This window comes from Acanthaster planci, linkage group LG03 (assembly GCF_054643075.1).
Source record: "Acanthaster planci isolate LZ-2023a linkage group LG03, COTS_SCS, whole genome shotgun sequence".
Lineage (NCBI taxonomy): Eukaryota > Metazoa > Echinodermata > Asteroidea > Valvatida > Acanthasteridae > Acanthaster > Acanthaster planci.
Window position 1 is genome coordinate 24,839,189 of NC_141779.1, and position 20,393 is coordinate 24,859,581.

A 20,393-nucleotide genomic window follows, 5' to 3' on the forward strand; every position below is an offset into this window, starting at 1 on the left:
AGCTCTTTCTGTACCCGACAACAAATTCAGTCCACGGGCGCGAATGCTTCTGTAGTAGTCACACAATGACCAATGAAATGCTCTATTTCAAACTTTTATGCCGATTTCGCCTAAAAGGCAACATCTTGTCGTACAAATAAACCATTTATCTGTCTGTCTGTCTGTCTGTCGGGCTGTCCTTACATCTGTCTGTAAAGGTCCATTTCTCTGAACTACTTGAAAATGAGGAGATTTTTTGGTCTCAATGAATTGTTCTGGAGGTGTGCTTTTAATCTTTCCAACTTTTCCTTTACTAAAGGTAACCGAAGATTTCCCGCCAGAACTTTATTAAAAAGGTCACTCTATTTCCCACGCGCATTTTGCCTAGTTGATTTTTGTATCACGATTTTCACAAGTTCGTGATGCCATTTAGGGGACCCTTTAATCCTGTCTTGAAGTGGAAATTTGTCACCAATTCCCCCCATGATTCAACAGAAAGACAAAGCAGGAAATTTAGGGTATATGTACATTGTATACAGTGTAGTCCTACTCTGCAAGTACGGAAATTGCATATTCGGTACGCATTGCATGCTGTGCTGGTGCACATAACACATGGACAATGTACATGTACCATAGAGGAAGGAAATACCCTAGGATGGCAAAATATTACAACATCTGTACATGTATGTCGGCATCAATGCGAATCCCTTTAATTGCAGCATACATCACTGTTGCAAATTGTTTTGGTTGGAAAGCGCCCTCTCGTGCCAGATTGCGTGCAGCCCGCGCGCCACATTTTCCTTGCATGTCGGGAGGTGGATTGGATGGTGAGTTCTGTGCCTTTTTTGTTTGTAATGGGGATATTTTTCATTATTACAAGAACCTTAAACTTATGTACTTATTTAAGCCTTATTAAAGACGCAAAATATGAGCATTTATTTTTCATTCGACACTCTCTAGAATGGGGTACAATCAGCGTAGTGTCGGAAATACACGGAGTTTCATATCTTCTTACCCCGTAACGTTACATGTACATGTATACCTTTACTTATCGGCGAGCCAAGACAATTTATCTCCTGCTCCTTTTTCTTTTATCCTTGATTTAGACTTCTTCTTGTGGTTATTTATTGAAGATAAAGGGATGGATCTACAAGCCAAATGTAACCTCCTTTAGTTTATTCATCACCTGAACCGACATGTGATATGTACCGTAGCCTCCACCATGACCACGAATAAAGTTTACACGAACACTGCAACCCACGAATATTGGCCTCAATATTCTTCATGGTGACCCTGACGTGATTTGCCTGCCATGTAAACTTTTCCCTCGTGGTTTTCCGTGGATTGTGTGAATGATGGCTGAACACAAGACATCCAGACGAGCTCTGAGATCCAAACGGACTGCACCACTTACACCTGTGGAGGCTGCGTTGCCAAGATCAGAGGCTTCACCTGAGCCCTCTGAGCCTTCCGTGCACATGCTGGGCCAGCCTGGCCAGAGTGAGGAATCTTCCCAAGCCAATCTTTATGCCGGTGACCAAGCTGGTGGCCATGCTGGCAACCAAGTCAGTGGCCAAGCCAGTACCCATGCCGGTGCCCATTCCAGTGCCCACACCGGGAGCCAGGCTGGAACCAGGGACAAGACCAACCTCAACCGCCAGTCCAGCAAGCACACCAGAAGTCAAACTACCAGCCGTACTCACAGCCACACCGGTAGTGGCTCAAGTTCTCATAAAGGCTCTGTTAACAGCTCCGCCCTCTCCAAGATAAGGGTTGCTGAACGGGAAAAGGAGCTTGCTTTGGCACGCCAGCACCTGCAGTGGGAGCAGAGCGTCTGCAGGAAGACAGAAGAACTGGAAGAACAGTTACTTTCTGCACAGCGCGCAAGAGGAGAATTGGCCCTGAGGGAAAGGGAGCTTGAGATTCGACGAAGGAGAGAGTTGGAGGAGGAGGAACTCCAATTGGGGAGGGAACGACTCCAGGCTGAGCAAGAGGAGCAGCGTATCTTGAAAGTCAAGGAAAGACTGGCAAGACAATTCGAACTTGAGAAACGCTGCAAGGATGCCGAACTGAATCTAGCCCAAGCTAGAAAAGTGTCTGATATTATTCAAATTAGTAGTAATGATCAGTTAACCAGTTCTGATTTTCCACCGCTTAACCCAGCTGCGGCCCCTTATACACCGGCTACATCCGGTGTTAACCAGTTTGTTGCTGTTACAGCCACTTCTTGCCTTCCAATTGGCACTTCACCCGACATCGTGCATTCTGATTTGCTCGAATCTCCTGCCTTGCCCGCACCCGTTGCTGCGAATAGTAACGCTGCCTTGCCATTTTCCGTTGCTGCGAATAGTAACACTGCTTCGCCCATGCCCGTTGCCACCAATTGTAATGCTGCCTTGCCATTGTCCGTTGCTGCGAATAGTAACGCCGCTTCACCCATGCCCGTTGCTGTCACAAATAATGCTGCCTTGCCCATGCCAGTTTTTTGCAGTAATAGTGCTGCTCTGCCTGTGTGTGTGGATGCCAGGTCTGATCCAAAAATATCAGTGCCTTTGCATAGCCAGCAAGTTGCCGTAAGTCAGGTACAGCAAACCTGCTACAGTATTCCGCCATTTACTTCTGGGACTACAGTGTGTAGCACCCATTCCTTTCCCATTCCTAATACCACTGTCTGCTCTTCGCTTCCTAATGATACAGGTAACCACTCTTCAGCACAGGTGCCTCCGACCACGCCCGCACCGAGTGAACCTTCACCCCAAGGGCGCCCTCTGCCTTCTACCGGAGTAGGCACTTCCCTTGGTCAACCAGTAGCACTGAAGGCTGATCCAGGTATAAACCAGAATCAAATGTTGAGGTCAATGTTGGCAGCATCTGCTGGTGGTATTAGCATGGAAATTCCAGTCTTCAATGGTGGGAACCCCTCAGAGTTCCGTTGCTTTGAGGCCATGGTTGAGGGCTGTATCCGACCACTTGTTCATCTAAGTGAATTACAAAAGTATTTCATTGTGAGGTCCAAGTTGCGAGGACAACCCAAAAAGGATGTCCTTGGTTTTGAGCACCATGCTAGTCCTTTTACCCTCGCAATGTCAACCTTGCGTAAATTGTATGGAGACATTGGAATTCTCATCCGAAGTAAGATCGAACAGATCACTTCTTGGCCTAAATTGGCTGCCCATGATTCCAAAGGACTGGTGGAACTTGCATCCACTGTCTCGGCGTTGGTTGTTCAACTGGAGAGTGCTCCTGAAGGGGAGGCTGAGTTGAAAGCCAACTCCACTGCCTGCGTCCTCTACAGCAGGCTTCCTCACATTCACCAGACAGCCTTTTTGAAGGCCATGACCAATAAAGGTGTGCGTAATTTCTCTCTTGCCGACATTAATGCATGGTTACAGGAAACCTCTGCCGTCGCCCGCAAGAAGATCCAGTTGAATGAGAGCCTGAAATCTGACCCCTCACCTGGTCATCACGAAAGACGACAAAGGGGTGCTGCTGCCTACCATACCAAAGCTGGGAACCAAGCAGCAAGGGTACACAACAAACCTGTTAAAGTGTCTCATACAAGCGATTTGACGGAATCCAGACCAACCAAGGAAAAGAAACCATTTCCTAAGCATTGTCCGTATTGTGAAGGGGAGCATTGGCTTTCCCGCTGTGATAAATTTGATAAGCTCTCTTCCAGCCAGCGGATTGAGTGGATAAAGGCAAACCGTAGATGTTGGAGGTGCGCCCGCCAACACCGAGAGGGTCAAGAATGCGACCTACGCAAGCCATGTCGGGAGTGCAGCGAGATCCACTTGACGGTTCTCCATGATCTGCTCAAACAGCCGGGATATGGTTCGTACTACTCAAGCTTTGACCCCAACCTCTCGGTTTTCTATGGCGATGGCAGTCCTTGGCACCCAAAGGAAGTGAGCTTGAAAATTTTGCCTATCATTTTGTACGGCAATTGCACATCGCTCACAACTTATTGCCTGTTGGATGATGGATCAAATTTCTCCATGATGCCCATGGAGGCTGCCGAAGCCTTGCAACTGAGAGGGACTGCAACAGAAATTCCGATTGCGACCGCTCGAGATGCTTGTACTCCTTGTAGGGGACAGATGTTAGATTTTGACATTGCTCCTCTGGATGATCCAGACATGCGGATTCATGTTACCAATGTCTTCTCCTCTCCAATGCTTAGATTATCTGAGCATTCTGTCCCTGCCCAAGATCTTCAAAGAAGATGGCCTCATTTGCAGAATCTCCCTTTGCATGACTGCCAGAAGGTGACGCCACTTCTTCTGCTTGGAAGTGACCGCCCAGACTTGGTGATCCCAAGGGAGAGTCGTTTTGGCCCAGAAAGTGCCCCAGTAGCGGTCAAAACGAGATTAGGATGGGCCTTGCAAGGGCCGACCATGCGGCGGGGAGGACGCGGAAAGCTGCACTACCAGTCTAGTGAACAAGATGCTGTCCTCCATGAGAACGTTTGTTGGTTATGGAACATGGATGTCCAAATGTATACTCAGAGAAAGCAAGTTACCCGATCAAAGCAGGACCAACGAGCAGTGGACCTGCTTGAAGCGAAATCAACCTTTGTCGAGATAGGTAATGTACGCCGAGTGGCGACACCACTTTTGTGGAGGCTGGGTAAGCCCACGTTCTCCTGTCCAGCCAGTGCAGTGCTTCCCTCATTGAAGAGAAATGAACAGCGCTTGTTGAGAGACCCTGATTTGGCAAAGATTCATTGCGGTAAGATCCAGGAACTCAAGGAAGGAGGCTTTGTCCGCACTGTTGTCAACCAAGGGGGTGACCAGGAACCTGAATCGCAGTGGTATATTCCGCATCATGTTGTGCGCCAGAATGACAAGTCCCGACTTGTCTTCAATTGTGCCTTTCGCTACCAGGGTGAATTGTTGAACGAGGACCTTCTCCCGGGTCCGACTCTTGGGTCATCATTAGTTGGTGTTCTCCTCAGATTCAGAAAACACCCGGTTGCCATATGTGGGGATATCAAGGCGATGTTTCATTGTGTCTCAACTTTGGAAGCAGACAAATCTATGCTACGCTTTCTCTGGAAGGAACCCAACTCTGACAGGGAACCAGAGGAACTTGAATGGAATGTACTTCCATTTGGGACAACGTGCAGTCCATGTTGTCCTTTGCCATCCAGAAGCATGTAAGGGACAATGTGGGAGATCCAGATGTCCTCCGTAGTGTCCTAGAGGCTTTTTATGTAGACAATTGCCTTGATGGTAAGCCCACGGTTGATGAGGCCAAGCAGCTTGTGGAGAAGTTTCGTGAGTCCCTCGGTGCGGGAGGATTCCCAATTGTGAAGTGGGCAAGTAACAAGCCTGCCGTGGTTGCTGACTTACAATCTGAAGCTCGGTCAGACAATACCGAACGATGGCTCAACTTCAGTGGTGATACTCCTGAAGAAGTTGCCTTGGGTCCTCGCTGGAATTTTGAGAGGGATGTCCTGACATACCAGCTCCAGCTCTCGGACTGGCCAATCCTTACCCGAAGAGCAGTGCTAAGTGACGTAATGCGTTGTTCCGGAAAGGATCCACTTGGTTACCTGATGCCCTTCATGGTGAGAGGCAAGATATTGGTTCAAGAATTGTGGAAGCGACCATGGGGCTGGGATGATGAAATTCCTGATGAAGGTGAGGAAGGCATTCGGGCCAAGCATTTGAGGTGGAGGCAAGAGCTTGCCCAACTGAAAGATGTCAGCTTGCCTCGATGCTATACTCCTCTACACTTCAATCCAGCCACCAGCAGCTACCAGCTGCATGTATTCACCGATGCATCAGAAAAGGCCTATGGGGCGGTAGGGTACCTGCGAGTGATGAACGAAGTCGGTGAAGTCTCAGCTGAATTCGTGATGGCTAGATCTCGTTTGGCACCAAAGCGAGTCCAGACCATGCCTAGATTGGAACTCATGGCTGCAGTAGGTGGAGCGGAGTTGGTTGAACTCCTGGAAGATGAACTGTCCATTAGAGCCCGAACTACCTGCTGGAGCGACAGTACGACTGTTCTCGCCTGGATAAACTCGGAGTCGTGTCGCTATAACAGATTTGTTGGTGCCCGAGTTGCAGAAGTTCAACGGCTGACGAATCATGTCACCTGGCGTTATGTAGAGTCACAAAACAATCCCGCAGACGACCTTACTCGAGGTCTACCTTTGCAACAAATACGTGACGGCAGTCGATGGCACCGTCCCTTCTTTCTGCTTCAGTCTGAAACGGACTGGCCACAGGAACCACCGAAACTCACCAAAGAGGAAGCCCGTTTGGAAGTGAAACCAGACTTCTTCACTGGGATGATGGTGACGCCTCAGGAAAAACGTCCAGAGATCGATGTTTCATGCTTTGACACTTGGGACGGGCTGGTTGAAGGGTACAGTAAAGCCCTGTACCAATCCCAAGGGGAGGAGGGACCTCCGTTCCCGAGTGCTGATGATCGATCCAAAATTGAGAGGTTGTTGTTCCAACGGGTACAGACAGATTGCTTTCAGAAAGAACTAGTAACTTTGTCTGCTGGAAAGCCTGTCTCTGACAAGAGTCGACTGAGCCCTGAATATGACGCCGAAAGTCAGCTGATCCGGGTTGGTGGACGTCTCCGTCGGGCAACAGAGCTGGACTCTAATGCCAAGCATCCGATAGTGTTAGACCCCAAGCATCCAGTTACCTGTCTGCTTATTCAAGAGGCTGATTGCCGCTTGGGACATGGTGGTGCAGACATGGTTCTTGCCGATCTGCGACGTCGCTTCTGGATAATACGAGGAAGACAGTCCATCAGAAGCCTGCAAAGTCGATGTGAGGGCTGCATTAGGCGACGTGGCAAACCCTCCATTCCAAAGATGGCAGATCTACCCCCATCCCGACTCCGCATTGGCAAACCTGCCTTCTACTCTACTGGGGTAGATTGCTTTGGCCCGTTCACAGTCTCCCTTGGCAGGAGGAGTGAGCAAAGATGGGGAATCATCTGGAAATGTATGACTACCCGAGCGGTCTACCTTGATCTGCTCGACTCCCTTGACGCCGATGCCTTTCTCATGGCATTTAACCGTTTTCGGTCTCGAAGAGGTACCCCGCATGAGGTCCTCTGTGACAATGGAACCAATTTCAAGGGGGGATTGACAGAGTTGACCAAGGCCTTCAGTGAAATGACGCCTAGCTTGCAGGAGCAGCTTGCTAAGTATAAGGTCCGATTCAAATTCAATCCGCCGTCTGCCCCACACTTTGGCGGAACATGGGAAAGGGAGGTGCGTTCTGTAAAGAATGCCTTGTATGCCATCCTTGGCAATCGGACTGTGTCTGCCGCTGTCTTATACACCAGTCTGGTCGAGGTAGAGGCTCTCCTCAACTCAAAACCCTTGGGATATGTGTCCTCTGATGTAGCAGACCCTGATCCAATCACACCTTTCACATTGTTCTTGGGGCGGCCAGACCACGCTCCGCCACAGGTAGTTTACCCAGATCAGTACATCCATGGCCGTCGTCGTTGGCGTCAATGTCAGGCATTGATGCAACAGTTCTGGAAGGAGTTTGTCGACTCCTATCTTCCTTCGATGCAAGCTCGCCAGAAATGGCGAAAGGAAGAAAACGATCTTGCAGTTGGAAATGTGGTCTTGATGATAGATCCACACCAGGTCCGTGCTTCCTGGCCTCTGGCACGCATCATCGAAGTACTACCTGGAGATGATGGGCGTGTACGTGTTGTAAGAGTTGAATCAGGTGGACGAGTTTACACCCGCCCAGTTGTCAAGTTGATCGGGCTGCCTGATGAGACCGAAGACAGAGCTGAAGTGGCTGACCCTGTCTCTCCAAATCCAGACTAGAACCAGTTGTTACTTTTATCTTCACCCACCCCATTAACATGGGGCGGCCATCTTGTAATCTTGTTCAGTCTATACATGTTACCTATGGACCTTGCCAGACATCTTGCTGTTCAAAGTTTTGTTGTTCCAAATTGCCAGTGTTCCTCAATAACCATTTGCCAGTATTAAATAAACTGTTGCTCACAGTTTAGGGGCGGCTATGTTGCAAATTGTTTTGGTTGGAAAGCGCCCTCTCGTGCCAGATTGCGTGCAGCCCGCGGGCTACATTTTCCTTACAGTCGGGAGGTGGATTGGATGGTGAGTTCTGTGCCTTTTTTGTTTGTAATGGGGATATTTTTCATTATTACAAGAACCTTAAACTTATGTACTTATTTAAGCCTTATTAAAGATGCAAAATATGAGCATTTATTTTTCATTCGACACTCTCTAGAATGGGGTACGATCAGCGTAGTGTCGGAAATACACGGAGTTTCATATCTTCTTACCCCGTAACGTTACATGTACATGTATACCTTTACTTATCGGCGAGCCAAGACAATTTATCTCCTGCTCCTTTTTCTTTTATCCTTGATTTAGACTTCTTCTTGTGGTTATTTATTGAAGATAAAGGGATGGATCTACAAGCCAAATGTAACCTCCTTTAGTTTATTCATCACCTGAACCGACATGTGATATGTACCGTAGCCTCTACCATGACCACGAATAAAGTTTACACGAACACTGCAACCCACGAATATTGGCCTCAATATTCTTCAATCACATCTGTCAGAATTATACTCCCATCACATAACGGTTGTGAAGGAGGTCGTATGACGTCATTAGAAGCACTTTACATTCTTCATGTACAAAAATGTTTCAGCGGAGATCAGTAGTTAATATTGCAATACAGAGCGGCTTGCTGAAGGTTACGATGAGCGCAATGATATTGATGATGCATCACTTGAACATTTGTTCATGATGTTCACTACAGAAGTGCCTGTGCGCAAGATTTGTGCTTATCAATAGCATAGCAACAATAAAGCAGGGTCTGATTTTGCGGACTTTAATCGCAAAGAGGCATTGTCTTTGTGAGCGGTTGTTGGGAAATTGAACAGAAGATGATGTGATTATACCTATACTTGAAAATCAGTCCAAGTGATATGGACCTTAAAAAATTGTCATTTCAACGTTTGGGTATTTACTTGTCACTGACTTAGACTGTTTTTCATAATTTTCCTGTTGACGAGGACCATCCGTCACATTTTGTTTGCTTATTAAATTAATGCTCTGAACTCCAAACCTCCACGTGTGAAATATTTGAATAAAAAGTGTTCATTACACTGGCTGGTATTTAAAATAGGCACCTTTCCATTTTATACCTCTTCTTGCGTCGGCGGATTAAACTCAGGAAAGTTTAGCAAAATTGGTTTAAGGGTGTGAACCAAAAGGATCATTCTCTTCGGCATTAGACATTCCTTCGAAAAACACAAAATATGGCATCCGGGACATGTTTTGGTCACACATATTTTACAGTAAAAGGAGACTCGTAATTACAGTTTCCCAATTTTTTTTCTGAATAAATCCGATGGAAACCCTCTCAGGCAGGCTGTTATTGCCTTGGGGGGGGAGTCCTTTTGGGGACGTGGCTCGTATTGAGGTGAGGGGGGCATTTGGCACCTTTTTTGACCCATAAATGACATTTTCACGCTTCTTTTTTACGAAAACAACACAAGCCAACGGATAGCAAAAGGCACCACAGGATATGTGTTTGGCCATTCTGGTTTTCCCCCACTAAACCGCTCTCACATGTCTCAACAGGTCAAAAGGTGGTCTCAGCTTAGCGCTGCCGGCCTAATAATAATGTCAGACAGAGGGCAATAAACTATCTGTTGTGGCGTCAGCAATGCAGCTCAAGACACGTTGATGATCCCAAACAGTATCTCATGGTGCAGTGTCCCAATTCAAGGAAAATTCTCCGCCAGGCAGAGGGGTACTTTTTGTCCGCCTCTGCAAAGACCATACTTGCCGGAGTACTCAGCATGCTCCGCGTCAAACGCGCATTATACTTGCGCGCCTCAACTCATGGCGCGCCTATGCGGTGATTTAAAAAAAAAATCACGCCCTCTTTTGTTCCGCTCGGAGCGGATTAGCTTGAAGGGTGCAGTGTATTCTCCGCCTGGCGGATGCGCACAAAAAGTACCCCCCACGTACAGATTCTTTCGAAAAGAGGGGTCTGTTTGAGCCAAGAAATGGTGGCATTGTGTCAGTATGGCCCAGAATCATCTCTGTAGATTCAGGGGCACCCGTCTGGGGGCAATGCAGACAAAACTGTGATTGAAAATTTGTCAGAGGAGCCCCAGGAAGGTGAGGGATGTCATTTGAAAAATGGCCTCTGAGAACACTTGGGAACATTCACTTTTTGGGGGGTGAGTTTGTTTTGGGCGGATAATTAAAAAATTCATTGGTTAACCTACTAAAAATTGAAAATCAAATGAAATCTGAAGGACTAAACAACACATTGTTTTTTGTTTGAGAGGCCTCAGGGACTTCTGTTGCCCGCCACGGGGCTCCAAACTTGGTTGATTTTACATTATTTTCAATGGAGCTTGAATTGGTTCAGTGCACCCCTCATTGGTCTAAATTCACTGGCCTGATTCACTAGTACATGTACAATAGGGGAGAGGGTATTTTCTTCACAATCATGTGCAGTGGGAATTGTGTATGCAAACACATGCTAAGATAATCGGACAGGGGATGTTTCCGGCTGGCTTCAGGGACTGCCTGGGGTGATCCCAAGATTGAACCCCCTCCAAAAGTAGCAGCACGAGGGTTCAGGAGAAGTCACGGGGGCTTGGCTGGGTCATGTGCAGCATTTAGAAAAACAATCAGATCACATGATGTGTGACCAAAGGCTGTCCCGCCTCTCTTACGGAAGGGAATGGACTGTATTCAGCATGTATGATTGTCTTGCCCATATTTTTTTCTTTTTTTTTTGCTGCAATGAACAGATAGCAGCAGTGTATCTTTGACCTATTAAACTCCCAGAATGCAATCGTGCGTGTAGTAATTTGAAATTGTATTGAATTTTTCCTTTTTAAGGAACTTACAAATAATCAGTCTGCTCCTGTCAACCCAACATGACTTTGAAGACATATGCAGATTGGGAGGAGGCGGTGAGGGTCGCCCGGGTCACTTATGACCACTCGCAGGCCAAGTTGGTAACCGGAACGAAAGGTGTTCGGAAGTCTAAGGAAAAGGCTTTTCTCTCAGTGCTGTCAACGAAACGCCCTCTTAATAATGCCTCATCAGAAATTGAAACTCCAACGTCGCCTGGTGCTCAGAATACACAAGCAACAGTATTAAATTCTAAACGCAGGTAAATAAAATAAGGTTAACTTCAATTGTTAATTGGGTGATATAGCCACCAGTCCTTTTTTGCAATTGCTCGTAGTTTTCGTACTTGAAGTAAAATATCGCCCTTGATTTAGCCTATCCATTCTCAGAAGTGTCAGTCAAACAGCATCTCAGCATGGTACACTCAGTGCAGTGCTATTGATCCATCGAATGCACTTTCATATAGCAAGAAGCGCAAGAAGGTGCTGTTCTTAGAACTGGTGACTGCAAACAAAGAGCAAAATGGATCAACATCATTAGTTTTTATTCAGACTGATCACAGCAATTCCTCAGCACTTATTTTTAGTACGATGTCGTTTGACATCATCAAAGCATTGCCATGCAGTTGTATTTGCAACCACCGCGGAATATATATTTTTAGCGAGTAAAATGTCTAGTCACTAAGACTTATAACAACTTCAGCGGGAGAACATAATACATACTTTTTCCATGAACTCATGGCATTTTTCACATGTGCATTTATGCGTTTGCATATTTCCATGAACTCATGGTCATTTTTCACATGTGCATTTATGCGTTTGCATATTTCCATGAACTCATGGTATTTTTCACATGTGCATTTATGCGTTTGCATATTTCCATGAACTCGTGGTCATTTTTCACATGTGCATTTATGCGTTTGTATATTTCCATGAACTCAATGGTCATTTTTCACATATGCTTTTATGCGTTTTCATATTTCCATGAACTCATGGCATTTTTCACATGTGCATTTATGCGTTTGCATATTTCCATAAACTCATGGGCATTTTTCATATATGCATTTATGCGTTTGCATATTTCCATGAACTTACGTCATTTTTCACATGTGCATTTATGCGTTTGCATATTCAGCTTCAACTTAAGAAGATACATGTATATCCTTCATTTTTTTGTGTTTCCACTATCACCTTACTAGTTCCAGTCAAAGCACCAAAACACGGAAGATCCAAATCTTCATTTCCACTTCTTGGGCATCCTCTATCTGTCTGCAACTGCGTCCGTCCACCTCAGTCGCTGATCTTAAGAGATTGTTACAAGAGAGACTTGGCATCGATTCTGAGAAGCAACATTTATTCACCCGTAAAGGCCTTGAGGTGAATATGAAATGCATAATGTGTACAACATTCACTACACACAGGGCTTGTTTTTAATTTATACCAAAGACTCCTCTTTACACTGTTCGAAGGACCTTTCCTTGTGTTGCTGTTTTCTCAATATGCAATTTGAATTCTGTGATGACAAATATCTAGTTTGTATGATTATTTTAAAATGATATTCCTCTAAGAATTACCTGAGGCGGCGTGATAAAAAGCATGGTATGTTAGCGTTATCGTATTACAAATGTACTCAAACACGTACTCCTTTCCGGAGTTTTCTACACTATAGAGGATTTGCCTGGTAGCCATATTGCAGGGCAGGTGTGTTGTTCCACATGGAAACTTCTTTTTGTGCATACACTGTGGAACAAAAGAACTGCCCTGCAAGATGGCAGCCGTGCAAACTTTCTATGGGGAAGAATAGAAATTTGTGAGGTACGTCAAGCAAAATATGTCAGTCTTTCATTAAAGTGGAAAATTTTTCTTCAATTAACGCTTTATGTCTTCATGAAGTCCGTTCTTTGTGCTTACCTTTGAACATGTGCTTGATGTTTTATCTGTCATTGCATTTCTGTTGATGTACAGCTTTGTGATGTCCTGTCCATAGCTGATCACAGCATTGAACATGACGCTACCATAGAACTGCGCCTTGTTTCTGGATTGATGGGTGGGAGAAAAAAGAAACGAAAATCAGGTTGGCTTAATTAATGCCTCATATCGCATGCCAAGGAACATTCACTGGGTAATAAAATTGCATTGATGACCCATATTTATGGGGGGGGGGGGAAGTTCCCCTAGACACTTGCTTCCACTTTTTTCTCGGAATGGAAAGTACTAGCATTTTAAAGCGGTATTACCATGTGGAACATGAGGGTTCTTTTACCTGTGAAATTATGGGACACTTATTTTTGGGAAAAGTCCCATTTTGCCTCGTGTTCCTCCAAGCCTTAAGACCAGGATAAGCCACACTACCTGAACACAGCCTTGACAAATTCAATGAATTCCTCTTAAGTTAGGACAACAGTTATGCAAAATTGATTAAAGGTAAACACACTCTGGTATGAATTTGTCTAACTTAAGCCTTTATTCACATTTTGTGAAACTACACGCACAACAGGTTTACACTTTTTTGTATTCACATTTTACAAGTATAACCTAAGACGTATTTAGAATTTTTTCTTCGAAGTGCTTTTAGGGATGTGTTAAAATGCTATACCGAGCATTTCTCAAAGCGTTTTAATTTTGACTATCTAAACATGTCGTACTGGTTTAATTTTTTTTTAAGTGGCCACAAAATATGTGTATCAATGTCTTGAAACTCAAAGCTTTCTCTTACACTCCGCGCATCAAAAAATCCTTGTGTTTTCAAGAGTTGCTGAAAATTAGGCTGAGTTTCAAGTAAGTCACTCACTGCCTTCCTTCTTACTGTTTCACAGAAAAGCAACAGGAACCTAAACAAAATCTAACGCCACAGGATGCCTCGGCTTCTAAAGAACGCTCCTCAGCATCTCAGATATCATCTTCACCAGGTGTCCATGCTGCTTATCCCAGTAGGCATTCCAAGAAACTTTCAAATTGAAATATCGAGTGCAGTAGATTCATCAAAATTAGAATGTGCTTTCAGTAACAGCTTATTTTTAAGGTTACGTGTTGCTCCATTTAAATGTGTTGCTCTGTTTTCTTACTCAGTGTTTCACTTCGTTCACTCATCGTACAGAAAAGCGACTGGAACCTGAACGAAAGCCAACGCAGGAAGACGTCTCAGCTGGTGAAGAAAGTCCCTCGGTGTCTCAGAAATCGTCTTCGACGAGCGGCTTTGCTGCTGATTCCAACATGCCCACACAATCAAGCGTTCAAATTCAACACTTGACCATTAAAGGAGTCACCAATAGCCCTATTATATTTGGCTCCGCAGATGCTTCTTCGTTTAACTACGGTACATGCTGGATGTTTCGAAATATGTGGCAGACTATTAAACCATTCTGTGCGTTAAAAAAACTCAACATGTTTCCAAACATTGTTGATGTTTTGTTAACTGTGGGTATATTTTTCACAAAGCTAGGTGTAAATTTACCGAAACCAATACCAGTTTTCAGTTAGTGACAATTATTTTACTCCATAAACCTGTGCTAAGCCTCCTTGAATAACAATTTCCGACTTTGAATATCTGGATAAGCTTGCCACGAAGCACCGTTGTTATGGTATAAAATTAAACACACGTTTGATTAAATGAATATTGCTTTGGAACATTCCCGTTCACAAATTTCTAACTATGAATTAATTAACTTATTACGTTTTCCAGCAAAGGTACCAGTAGATGTCGATGTAATAAAAAATGGAGAGACCCACGGAGAAAGCAACGCAACTATCGTGCAAATGATAAAAGACGGATTACGGCAACATGGCAAGACCCACATGATGACCCTTTTCACAAAAGCTTTTGCTGAACTCGACGCGGAGGTTGGACATGTTCAGATGGGGTCTGTGACACTTGTTTTGCACGTCAAAAGTCAGAAAGGTCTGGATAAGCTGTGGAACATGTACACCAGTGGCGAACTAGCCAAGACGTTCACCGAGATTCTCATTACTGATGAACTTACAACGGAAGACAAGAGCAACATGGCCATCAAAGTGACAATACTTGAAAGTGATTACCAGGAAGGTTGTAAATTCTTTGAAAAGTTACCAAAAGGTAAATATGCAGTCGAAATGATATAAAACAAAAGGGGTAACTGCGTCGTCACTCATGCCACCTGTTTAACTTAACTTTTTGTAAGATGAGATAAAAACAGTTATGTCATCAATTGAAAATATAACGACCTTAGTCATGAAAGTATTTAGAATAAATACCTCTTGCAACAATTACCGCAGAGAATTATAATTTCATTTAACGATTTAAGTGTGCTTAGTTTAGAAGGAATTGCCAAATATCATGTAATTTTCTCACACTTGCAATTGAAATGGTTGAAAGTAGTTCATAAACTAGGCTCTGTCATATCTAATCGTATTCAAAATTGTTCAAAGGTACCGCTACATAATTTAAATATGATCTTCATGAAAACCAAATTTCATGTCAACTATTTTTGCAGATAATCTAAAACAAGAGACGTTGCCGTTACGTATGTCAGATTGGACTAAGGAGCATGTAAAAATGTGGCTTCTTGATATTGGTGTACTAGATTCTAGTGCACAGGAGCTGTATGAAGGAGGGGTACACGGTAAGGTGTTAAAAATATATGACAAAGAGCATCTACGTGAAGATTTTTCTATCAAGACCGGGGATATTAGACTCATCTTACACTCTAGAGATAAGTGGTTAGACTCTGAACAGTATCTCTTGACCTCTCCATCTTCAAATGGCAATCAAATGTTGCTGTATCCAGCAGGTGAAAGCCACAGGGGTTCTGATCAGGTATCAGGTGATGCAATTAAAGAACCGGAAAAAGTCCATACCAAAGCAGCATCCCAACCTGTGGTCCGTCCAAAAATGCCGTTCTCTCGACTGAAAGATGAATCGGGTAGGAAGAAGAAAATTAAGCAGTTTGTACCAAGTGATCAACACCAAGCATCCCTTGTGAAAGCATCTGGGAGGGAAGAAAGGACACTATATGGAGAAAGCACAGGCCAAGAATCCACTGGGGCAGATATAATTATCCCACCCGAAGATAGAATTACACCATTTCAGAACCCATTGTCTACCAACGAAGGTGAATGCAAGAGCAACCATGATAACAAATTGCTAACATATTCTCCAGTGACAAGAGAGAGCATTCCAGCTTGCAGGGTAAAACCACTTCAATTTCCCCCGGATTCACCAAGTGAAGCCATGTCACACAAAACAAGCGAAGAGTTTCCTGGAAACCAGATGACTTCAGAGCCCCAGCCATCCATAAAGTATAACGAAAAACACCAGGAAACGTCACCATCTTTAGAAACACAGCGCAATATTCTGTCAGATATTAAAGCATCCATTGGTCAAGTAAAACAGAATAGAGAGGCCAGACTTCGTACTTTACTCACGGGTGATGAGTGTGGAGAACTTGACCAGTCTTATCCGTTACTGGTTGCAAACAAAGCTCCCTGTCTTTCCTATGAGAGTTCTAAAACCGAATACATTCGCAACTTTGAATTTATTAAGACAATCAAATGGACGAGCGTCTTGGACTTTGATTCACAGTCTCTGTCGGATGGATTGTGTAAGCTCTACCATGCCAATAGAATGGTCACTCTTCAGCAACCTCACTTGTTCAAAAAGATCAAGTCGGAGGAAGATCTTCGAGACGGCATCGGATTTCCTGAAAAGACACTTTGGCTTTTCGCTAACGGTCGAGAGGACAACCCAACCATCGGGAACCCTCCCATGGATCTGCAAGAATGGAACAAAGAACGCAGCCGAGATGTAGAAGCATCAATCTCTTTCTTCTCTCAGCCTTCGGTTATACCAAAAGGACGTGCTGCTATTGTGTTCTTGCTCCTGTCCGATCAGGACCTGGGGATCGTCTGTGACATTTTCAGAAAAATGTCTTCATCTTTTCAAGGCATACAAAACATCACATGTATCGCTGAAGATGAGAATGTTTATGCACAGTTTGTAACAGGTGTGGAAAAGTGGTTTAGCAAGGCTGAAATCGATGAGAGGAGTATGGTTGGACAGAAATGGCAAGATATCAACCGTATTATGATGCGAATGCATGCAGTAAACCAAATTGGGCAGCATGAACTCCCTTTCTGCTTGCCGGGAAATTCCTGCTTTCTTCCCGCTAAACAGAAGGAAGAATGGAATGACATAACCGTTATTTGCAAAAACGAGTGCGAAAACACCGATGTTGATGAATCAATTCAAGGCTATCAAAAGTTTGCAGAAAAGAAAGAACTTAACTTTTACCGGGGTGCAAAGATTGACTGGTGGAATTTTGTCATAGATGAAAGAGAAAGAAAACGTCCACATGCTTGTGGGCACGTGCTAAAGCGAAATGGATTCGGGAAAACACTTCAGAAAGTAGTGAAACCACTTGACCGATCAAAGAGCGAAGACAGCTTAATCGTAACAGTTACTCTTTTGCACCAACCTGGCGCTGGAGGTAGCACTTTTGGCCGACAGATTTTATGGGAACTTCACAAGGATCACCGTTGCATCGTAGTTGACAAGATAACCACCAATACGGTAAACCAAATATTGGGGTGTAGACGGTACGGATATACGGAGTACAATGCTGATATCCCTCCTGTGTGCGTTCTAATCGATGATTTTGATGACGTTGAAGTCCTGGATTTAATTGTAGAGCTAGAAGAGGCATCAAAGGATACTCCTATGAAGGGAGGGGTTGTCTGCGTTCTTCTTCATTGCAAGAGGAACATGGATCCAATAGAAACTATCAAGCAGATTAAAACCAATTCGGATCTTTATGTTCCATTGGTGCAAAAACTTACGGAAGCAGAAAGAGCATGGTTCGAGAGTAAGTACATTGAGCTTGATGACAAGGAAAGCAAACTAAAAACGGGTCATTATAAGCCTCAGAACTTGCTCGCCTTTATGGTCATGAAAGAGGAATTCAACAAGGACTACATCAAAGATGTTGTGTCTCAGATACTTCGTCACAGTGATGCTAACAAAACTGAGAAAGGTTTGATAAAAATGTGTGCCTTTCTGAACTCGTACATGCATGAAGCAGAAATCCCTATCTCATGTTGTGATTCATTCATGGAGGCTGGTGTGAAACCCCAAAAGACGGCATATTTAAACCGCAGAATTTTGACTAATTGGGAAAAGTCAGTTTCAGCCCCTTTCAAAATCATTGTGTTGATGACAGAGAACCGAACGATTAAAATTCTGCATGAAAGTGTAGCCCAAGAAGCTTTAAAACAGATCTTAACGGAAGAGAGGCAAACGATTGCGGACGTAGCTTTAGCTTTTTTGAACAGTGATTTGATGAGGTCATGGTCCTACAGCAGAAAAGACATGGCAAAAATAGCACGCGATCTACTTGTAAGACGCACAAGATTGAATCCTGGTGATAACACAAAAACCGATTTTTCGCGTCTCATTGAGGATGTCTCCAAACAACACGGACCAGAAAAGGCCACTGAAATACTACAAAGTGGTGTCGACACACTCCAGGATGCTTCCGTTGCACAGCAGCTGGCGAGACTTCATTTGAAAGAAAAGAATTTCGAAAAGGCCGTGCAGTTTGCCGAGAGGGCATTGAAACTTAACCCTCAGAAGTCATACTTTTGGGATACTAAAGGCCGAGTGTACAAAACACATTTCAATACCTTAGCAGAAAAATATGTGGTTGAGCAACAAGTCCTTTCTGCTGACGTGTGTAAACGCGTAATCTCCCTGTCATTCCAAGCCATGAATGCCTTCCACAAAGCATATGATGTCTCCAAAGAAACAATGCAAATTGAGTACAACGGTTTATATGCAGAAGTGGATGTCGCCTTCAGACTGCTAAACGTCATCCAATGTGCTATGGAGCCATTCCGAACAAAGGGTGATATAAACATTCTCCGAAAATACCTCCTGGATCTACGTCTGCCTCCAGATTGTTATCCCAAATTCGATGAGGATTGCAGCTCCAGAATCAGAGAATTGAAACAGAGAGTGGAATCTGTACTACATATCATGGATGACAACTTAACATTTTACAAGGACGGCTCTTCTGCAAATGTTGCCGGACAGAAATTGGATGAAATGAGAGAAAAAATGAGAACATACTCAAAGACATATCAAGAATACTATGGTGAACCCTCACCTTTAGAAAAGAGCAGTGACATCGACCAAGACCCAGAAAGTCTTGCTGAGTGCCGTCGAAGAAAGGTAATAAAACTGCAGTGCAGAAGTTTTGGTGACATATTTAATCTGGCAAAAGAATGTCAAAGGGCCAATCTGAAAGAAGCACGGGACCTCCTTTTGACAAATTCAGATCATTACAACGTTTTTGATTTGAGGCATCTTGTATGCATACACCTGGCGCTCTCCTCAGCAGGGGAGCAAGTAATGTCAGCTGACGAGGTATATCAGCAATTTGTCAGGCCGTTAAATACTCTGGATCATAGTAAAACTGACTGCTGGCCACCTTTCTTCATGATGATGTTTCTGTGGCCAATACCTGATGCAATCTCTGAAAGAAGGGATAGGGAAGATTTATCAACTCACATAGATAGATTACAGAACCGATGGATCGGTCGGCAGAAGCACCTTGGCCAACAATCGTCGCGCGAAGACAAGTTTAGTCGTCACGCACGTTTTGATGTGAAACCAAGAACCCATTTCTTTTTGGGTCACGGGAAAGATCTCCAGAGTTTCGTTCACATCCACGAAATCCTTGCGACTCAAAGAAAGCTTGAACATGACAATTTCTGGCAGTCAAAGGCTGTAAAGAAATTACTACTTCGCTTGGAAGGTACTCTTCTCAGTAATACCTCTCTGGTTCATCTTTCCAAGGGCATGAAGATAAGGGTTAAATTGGCATATCCGTACTTGAAACACACTCCCAGCCAAGAAACTGTGACGTTTTACCTGGGATTCAGCTGGAATGGGCCAGTTGCATACAATGTAACACCAAAGGGTAAAGAGTCTTGTCACGATACAGTTCAGTGGAACTTTAATCAGGCGTACCCAGAGCACATTTTGCCAATCAACAAAACAAGGGTGTCCCCATCAGATGGCATGGAAGCACGTGAACTGGAGAGACAAGTTCGAGAGCTAAGAGCCTTGATAAAAGAGTGCAGCCGGTCAGAACGCCGCAAGGTAAAATATTGTAATTCTAATTGTAATTCCAGCAGATTCCTTTATTGTCTTAAGCATTTAAACAAACATTCATAAGTACCTCAGACAGTTTCCCTATGAAACAACGCTCAACGTGACCGTGTATCAACATTTGATTATGCCCCCTAAATTTGAAAAAAAACCCCAAAAACACACGCTCAGGCACCTGGATACAAGACAGTTTAAGCCACCCAATTGGTCAAGAGCCTGTGTGCAACGCGGCACGCTGAACACGCCACGCAGGTGCCAAGCCCATAGTATACATGGAGATTCTTCCTGACAACTTGTACAAGGACTAATCCATACAATGGACGGGGTATTTGTGAAAATGAAAGTGAAATTCTAGAAA

The 20,393-nt window shown here is 44.2% G+C and overlaps 4 protein-coding genes across 6 annotated transcripts in view; 3 read left to right on the plus strand and 1 right to left on the minus strand.

Annotated features, from left to right (window-relative positions):
* LOC110989809 (sterile alpha motif domain-containing protein 9-like) overlaps nt 1-12,929 on the minus strand; it is a 35,617-nt gene extending 22,688 nt beyond the window's left edge. The window contains exon 1 of the mRNA XM_087133988.1: nt 12,805-12,929. The gene's annotated coding sequence lies outside the window, so the exon portion shown is untranslated. The remainder of the gene's footprint in view (nt 1-12,804) is intronic.
* Nucleotides 1-20,393, plus strand: part of LOC110991092 (sterile alpha motif domain-containing protein 9-like) — a 30,054-nt gene that overhangs the window by 4,768 nt on the left and 4,893 nt on the right. Inside the window, exons 2-8 of one of the 3 annotated variants that reach the window (XM_087133989.1) lie at nt 10,880-11,156; nt 12,093-12,270; nt 12,859-12,967; nt 13,710-13,823; nt 13,991-14,209; nt 14,576-14,965; nt 15,363-20,026. In XM_087133989.1, coding sequence (XP_086990115.1) covers nt 10,918-11,156; nt 12,093-12,270; nt 12,859-12,967; nt 13,710-13,823; nt 13,991-14,209; nt 14,576-14,965; nt 15,363-20,026 — 5,913 coding nt within the window. In that variant the 5' untranslated portion in view covers nt 10,880-10,917. Of the gene's footprint in view, nt 1-10,873; nt 11,157-12,092; nt 12,271-12,858; nt 12,968-13,709; nt 13,824-13,990; nt 14,210-14,575; nt 14,966-15,362; nt 20,027-20,393 lie in introns of those variants that run through there. The other 2 variants (XM_087133991.1, XM_087133990.1) reach the window with 2 other exon arrangements.
* On the plus strand, nt 165-5,141 carry LOC147799753 (uncharacterized). The gene is made up of 2 exons (XM_087133993.1): nt 165-806; nt 1,086-5,141. Exon 2 carries the CDS (start codon nt 1,332-1,334, stop codon nt 5,139-5,141), a length of 3,810 nt encoding a protein of 1,269 aa, XP_086990119.1. The 5' UTR covers nt 165-806; nt 1,086-1,331.
* Nucleotides 5,130-9,260, plus strand: LOC147799754 (uncharacterized). The gene is made up of 2 exons (XM_087133994.1): nt 5,130-8,098; nt 8,378-9,260. The coding sequence occupies exon 1, from the start codon at nt 5,504-5,506 to the stop codon at nt 7,799-7,801; it is 2,298 nt and encodes a 765-aa protein (XP_086990120.1). The 5' UTR covers nt 5,130-5,503; the 3' UTR covers nt 7,802-8,098; nt 8,378-9,260.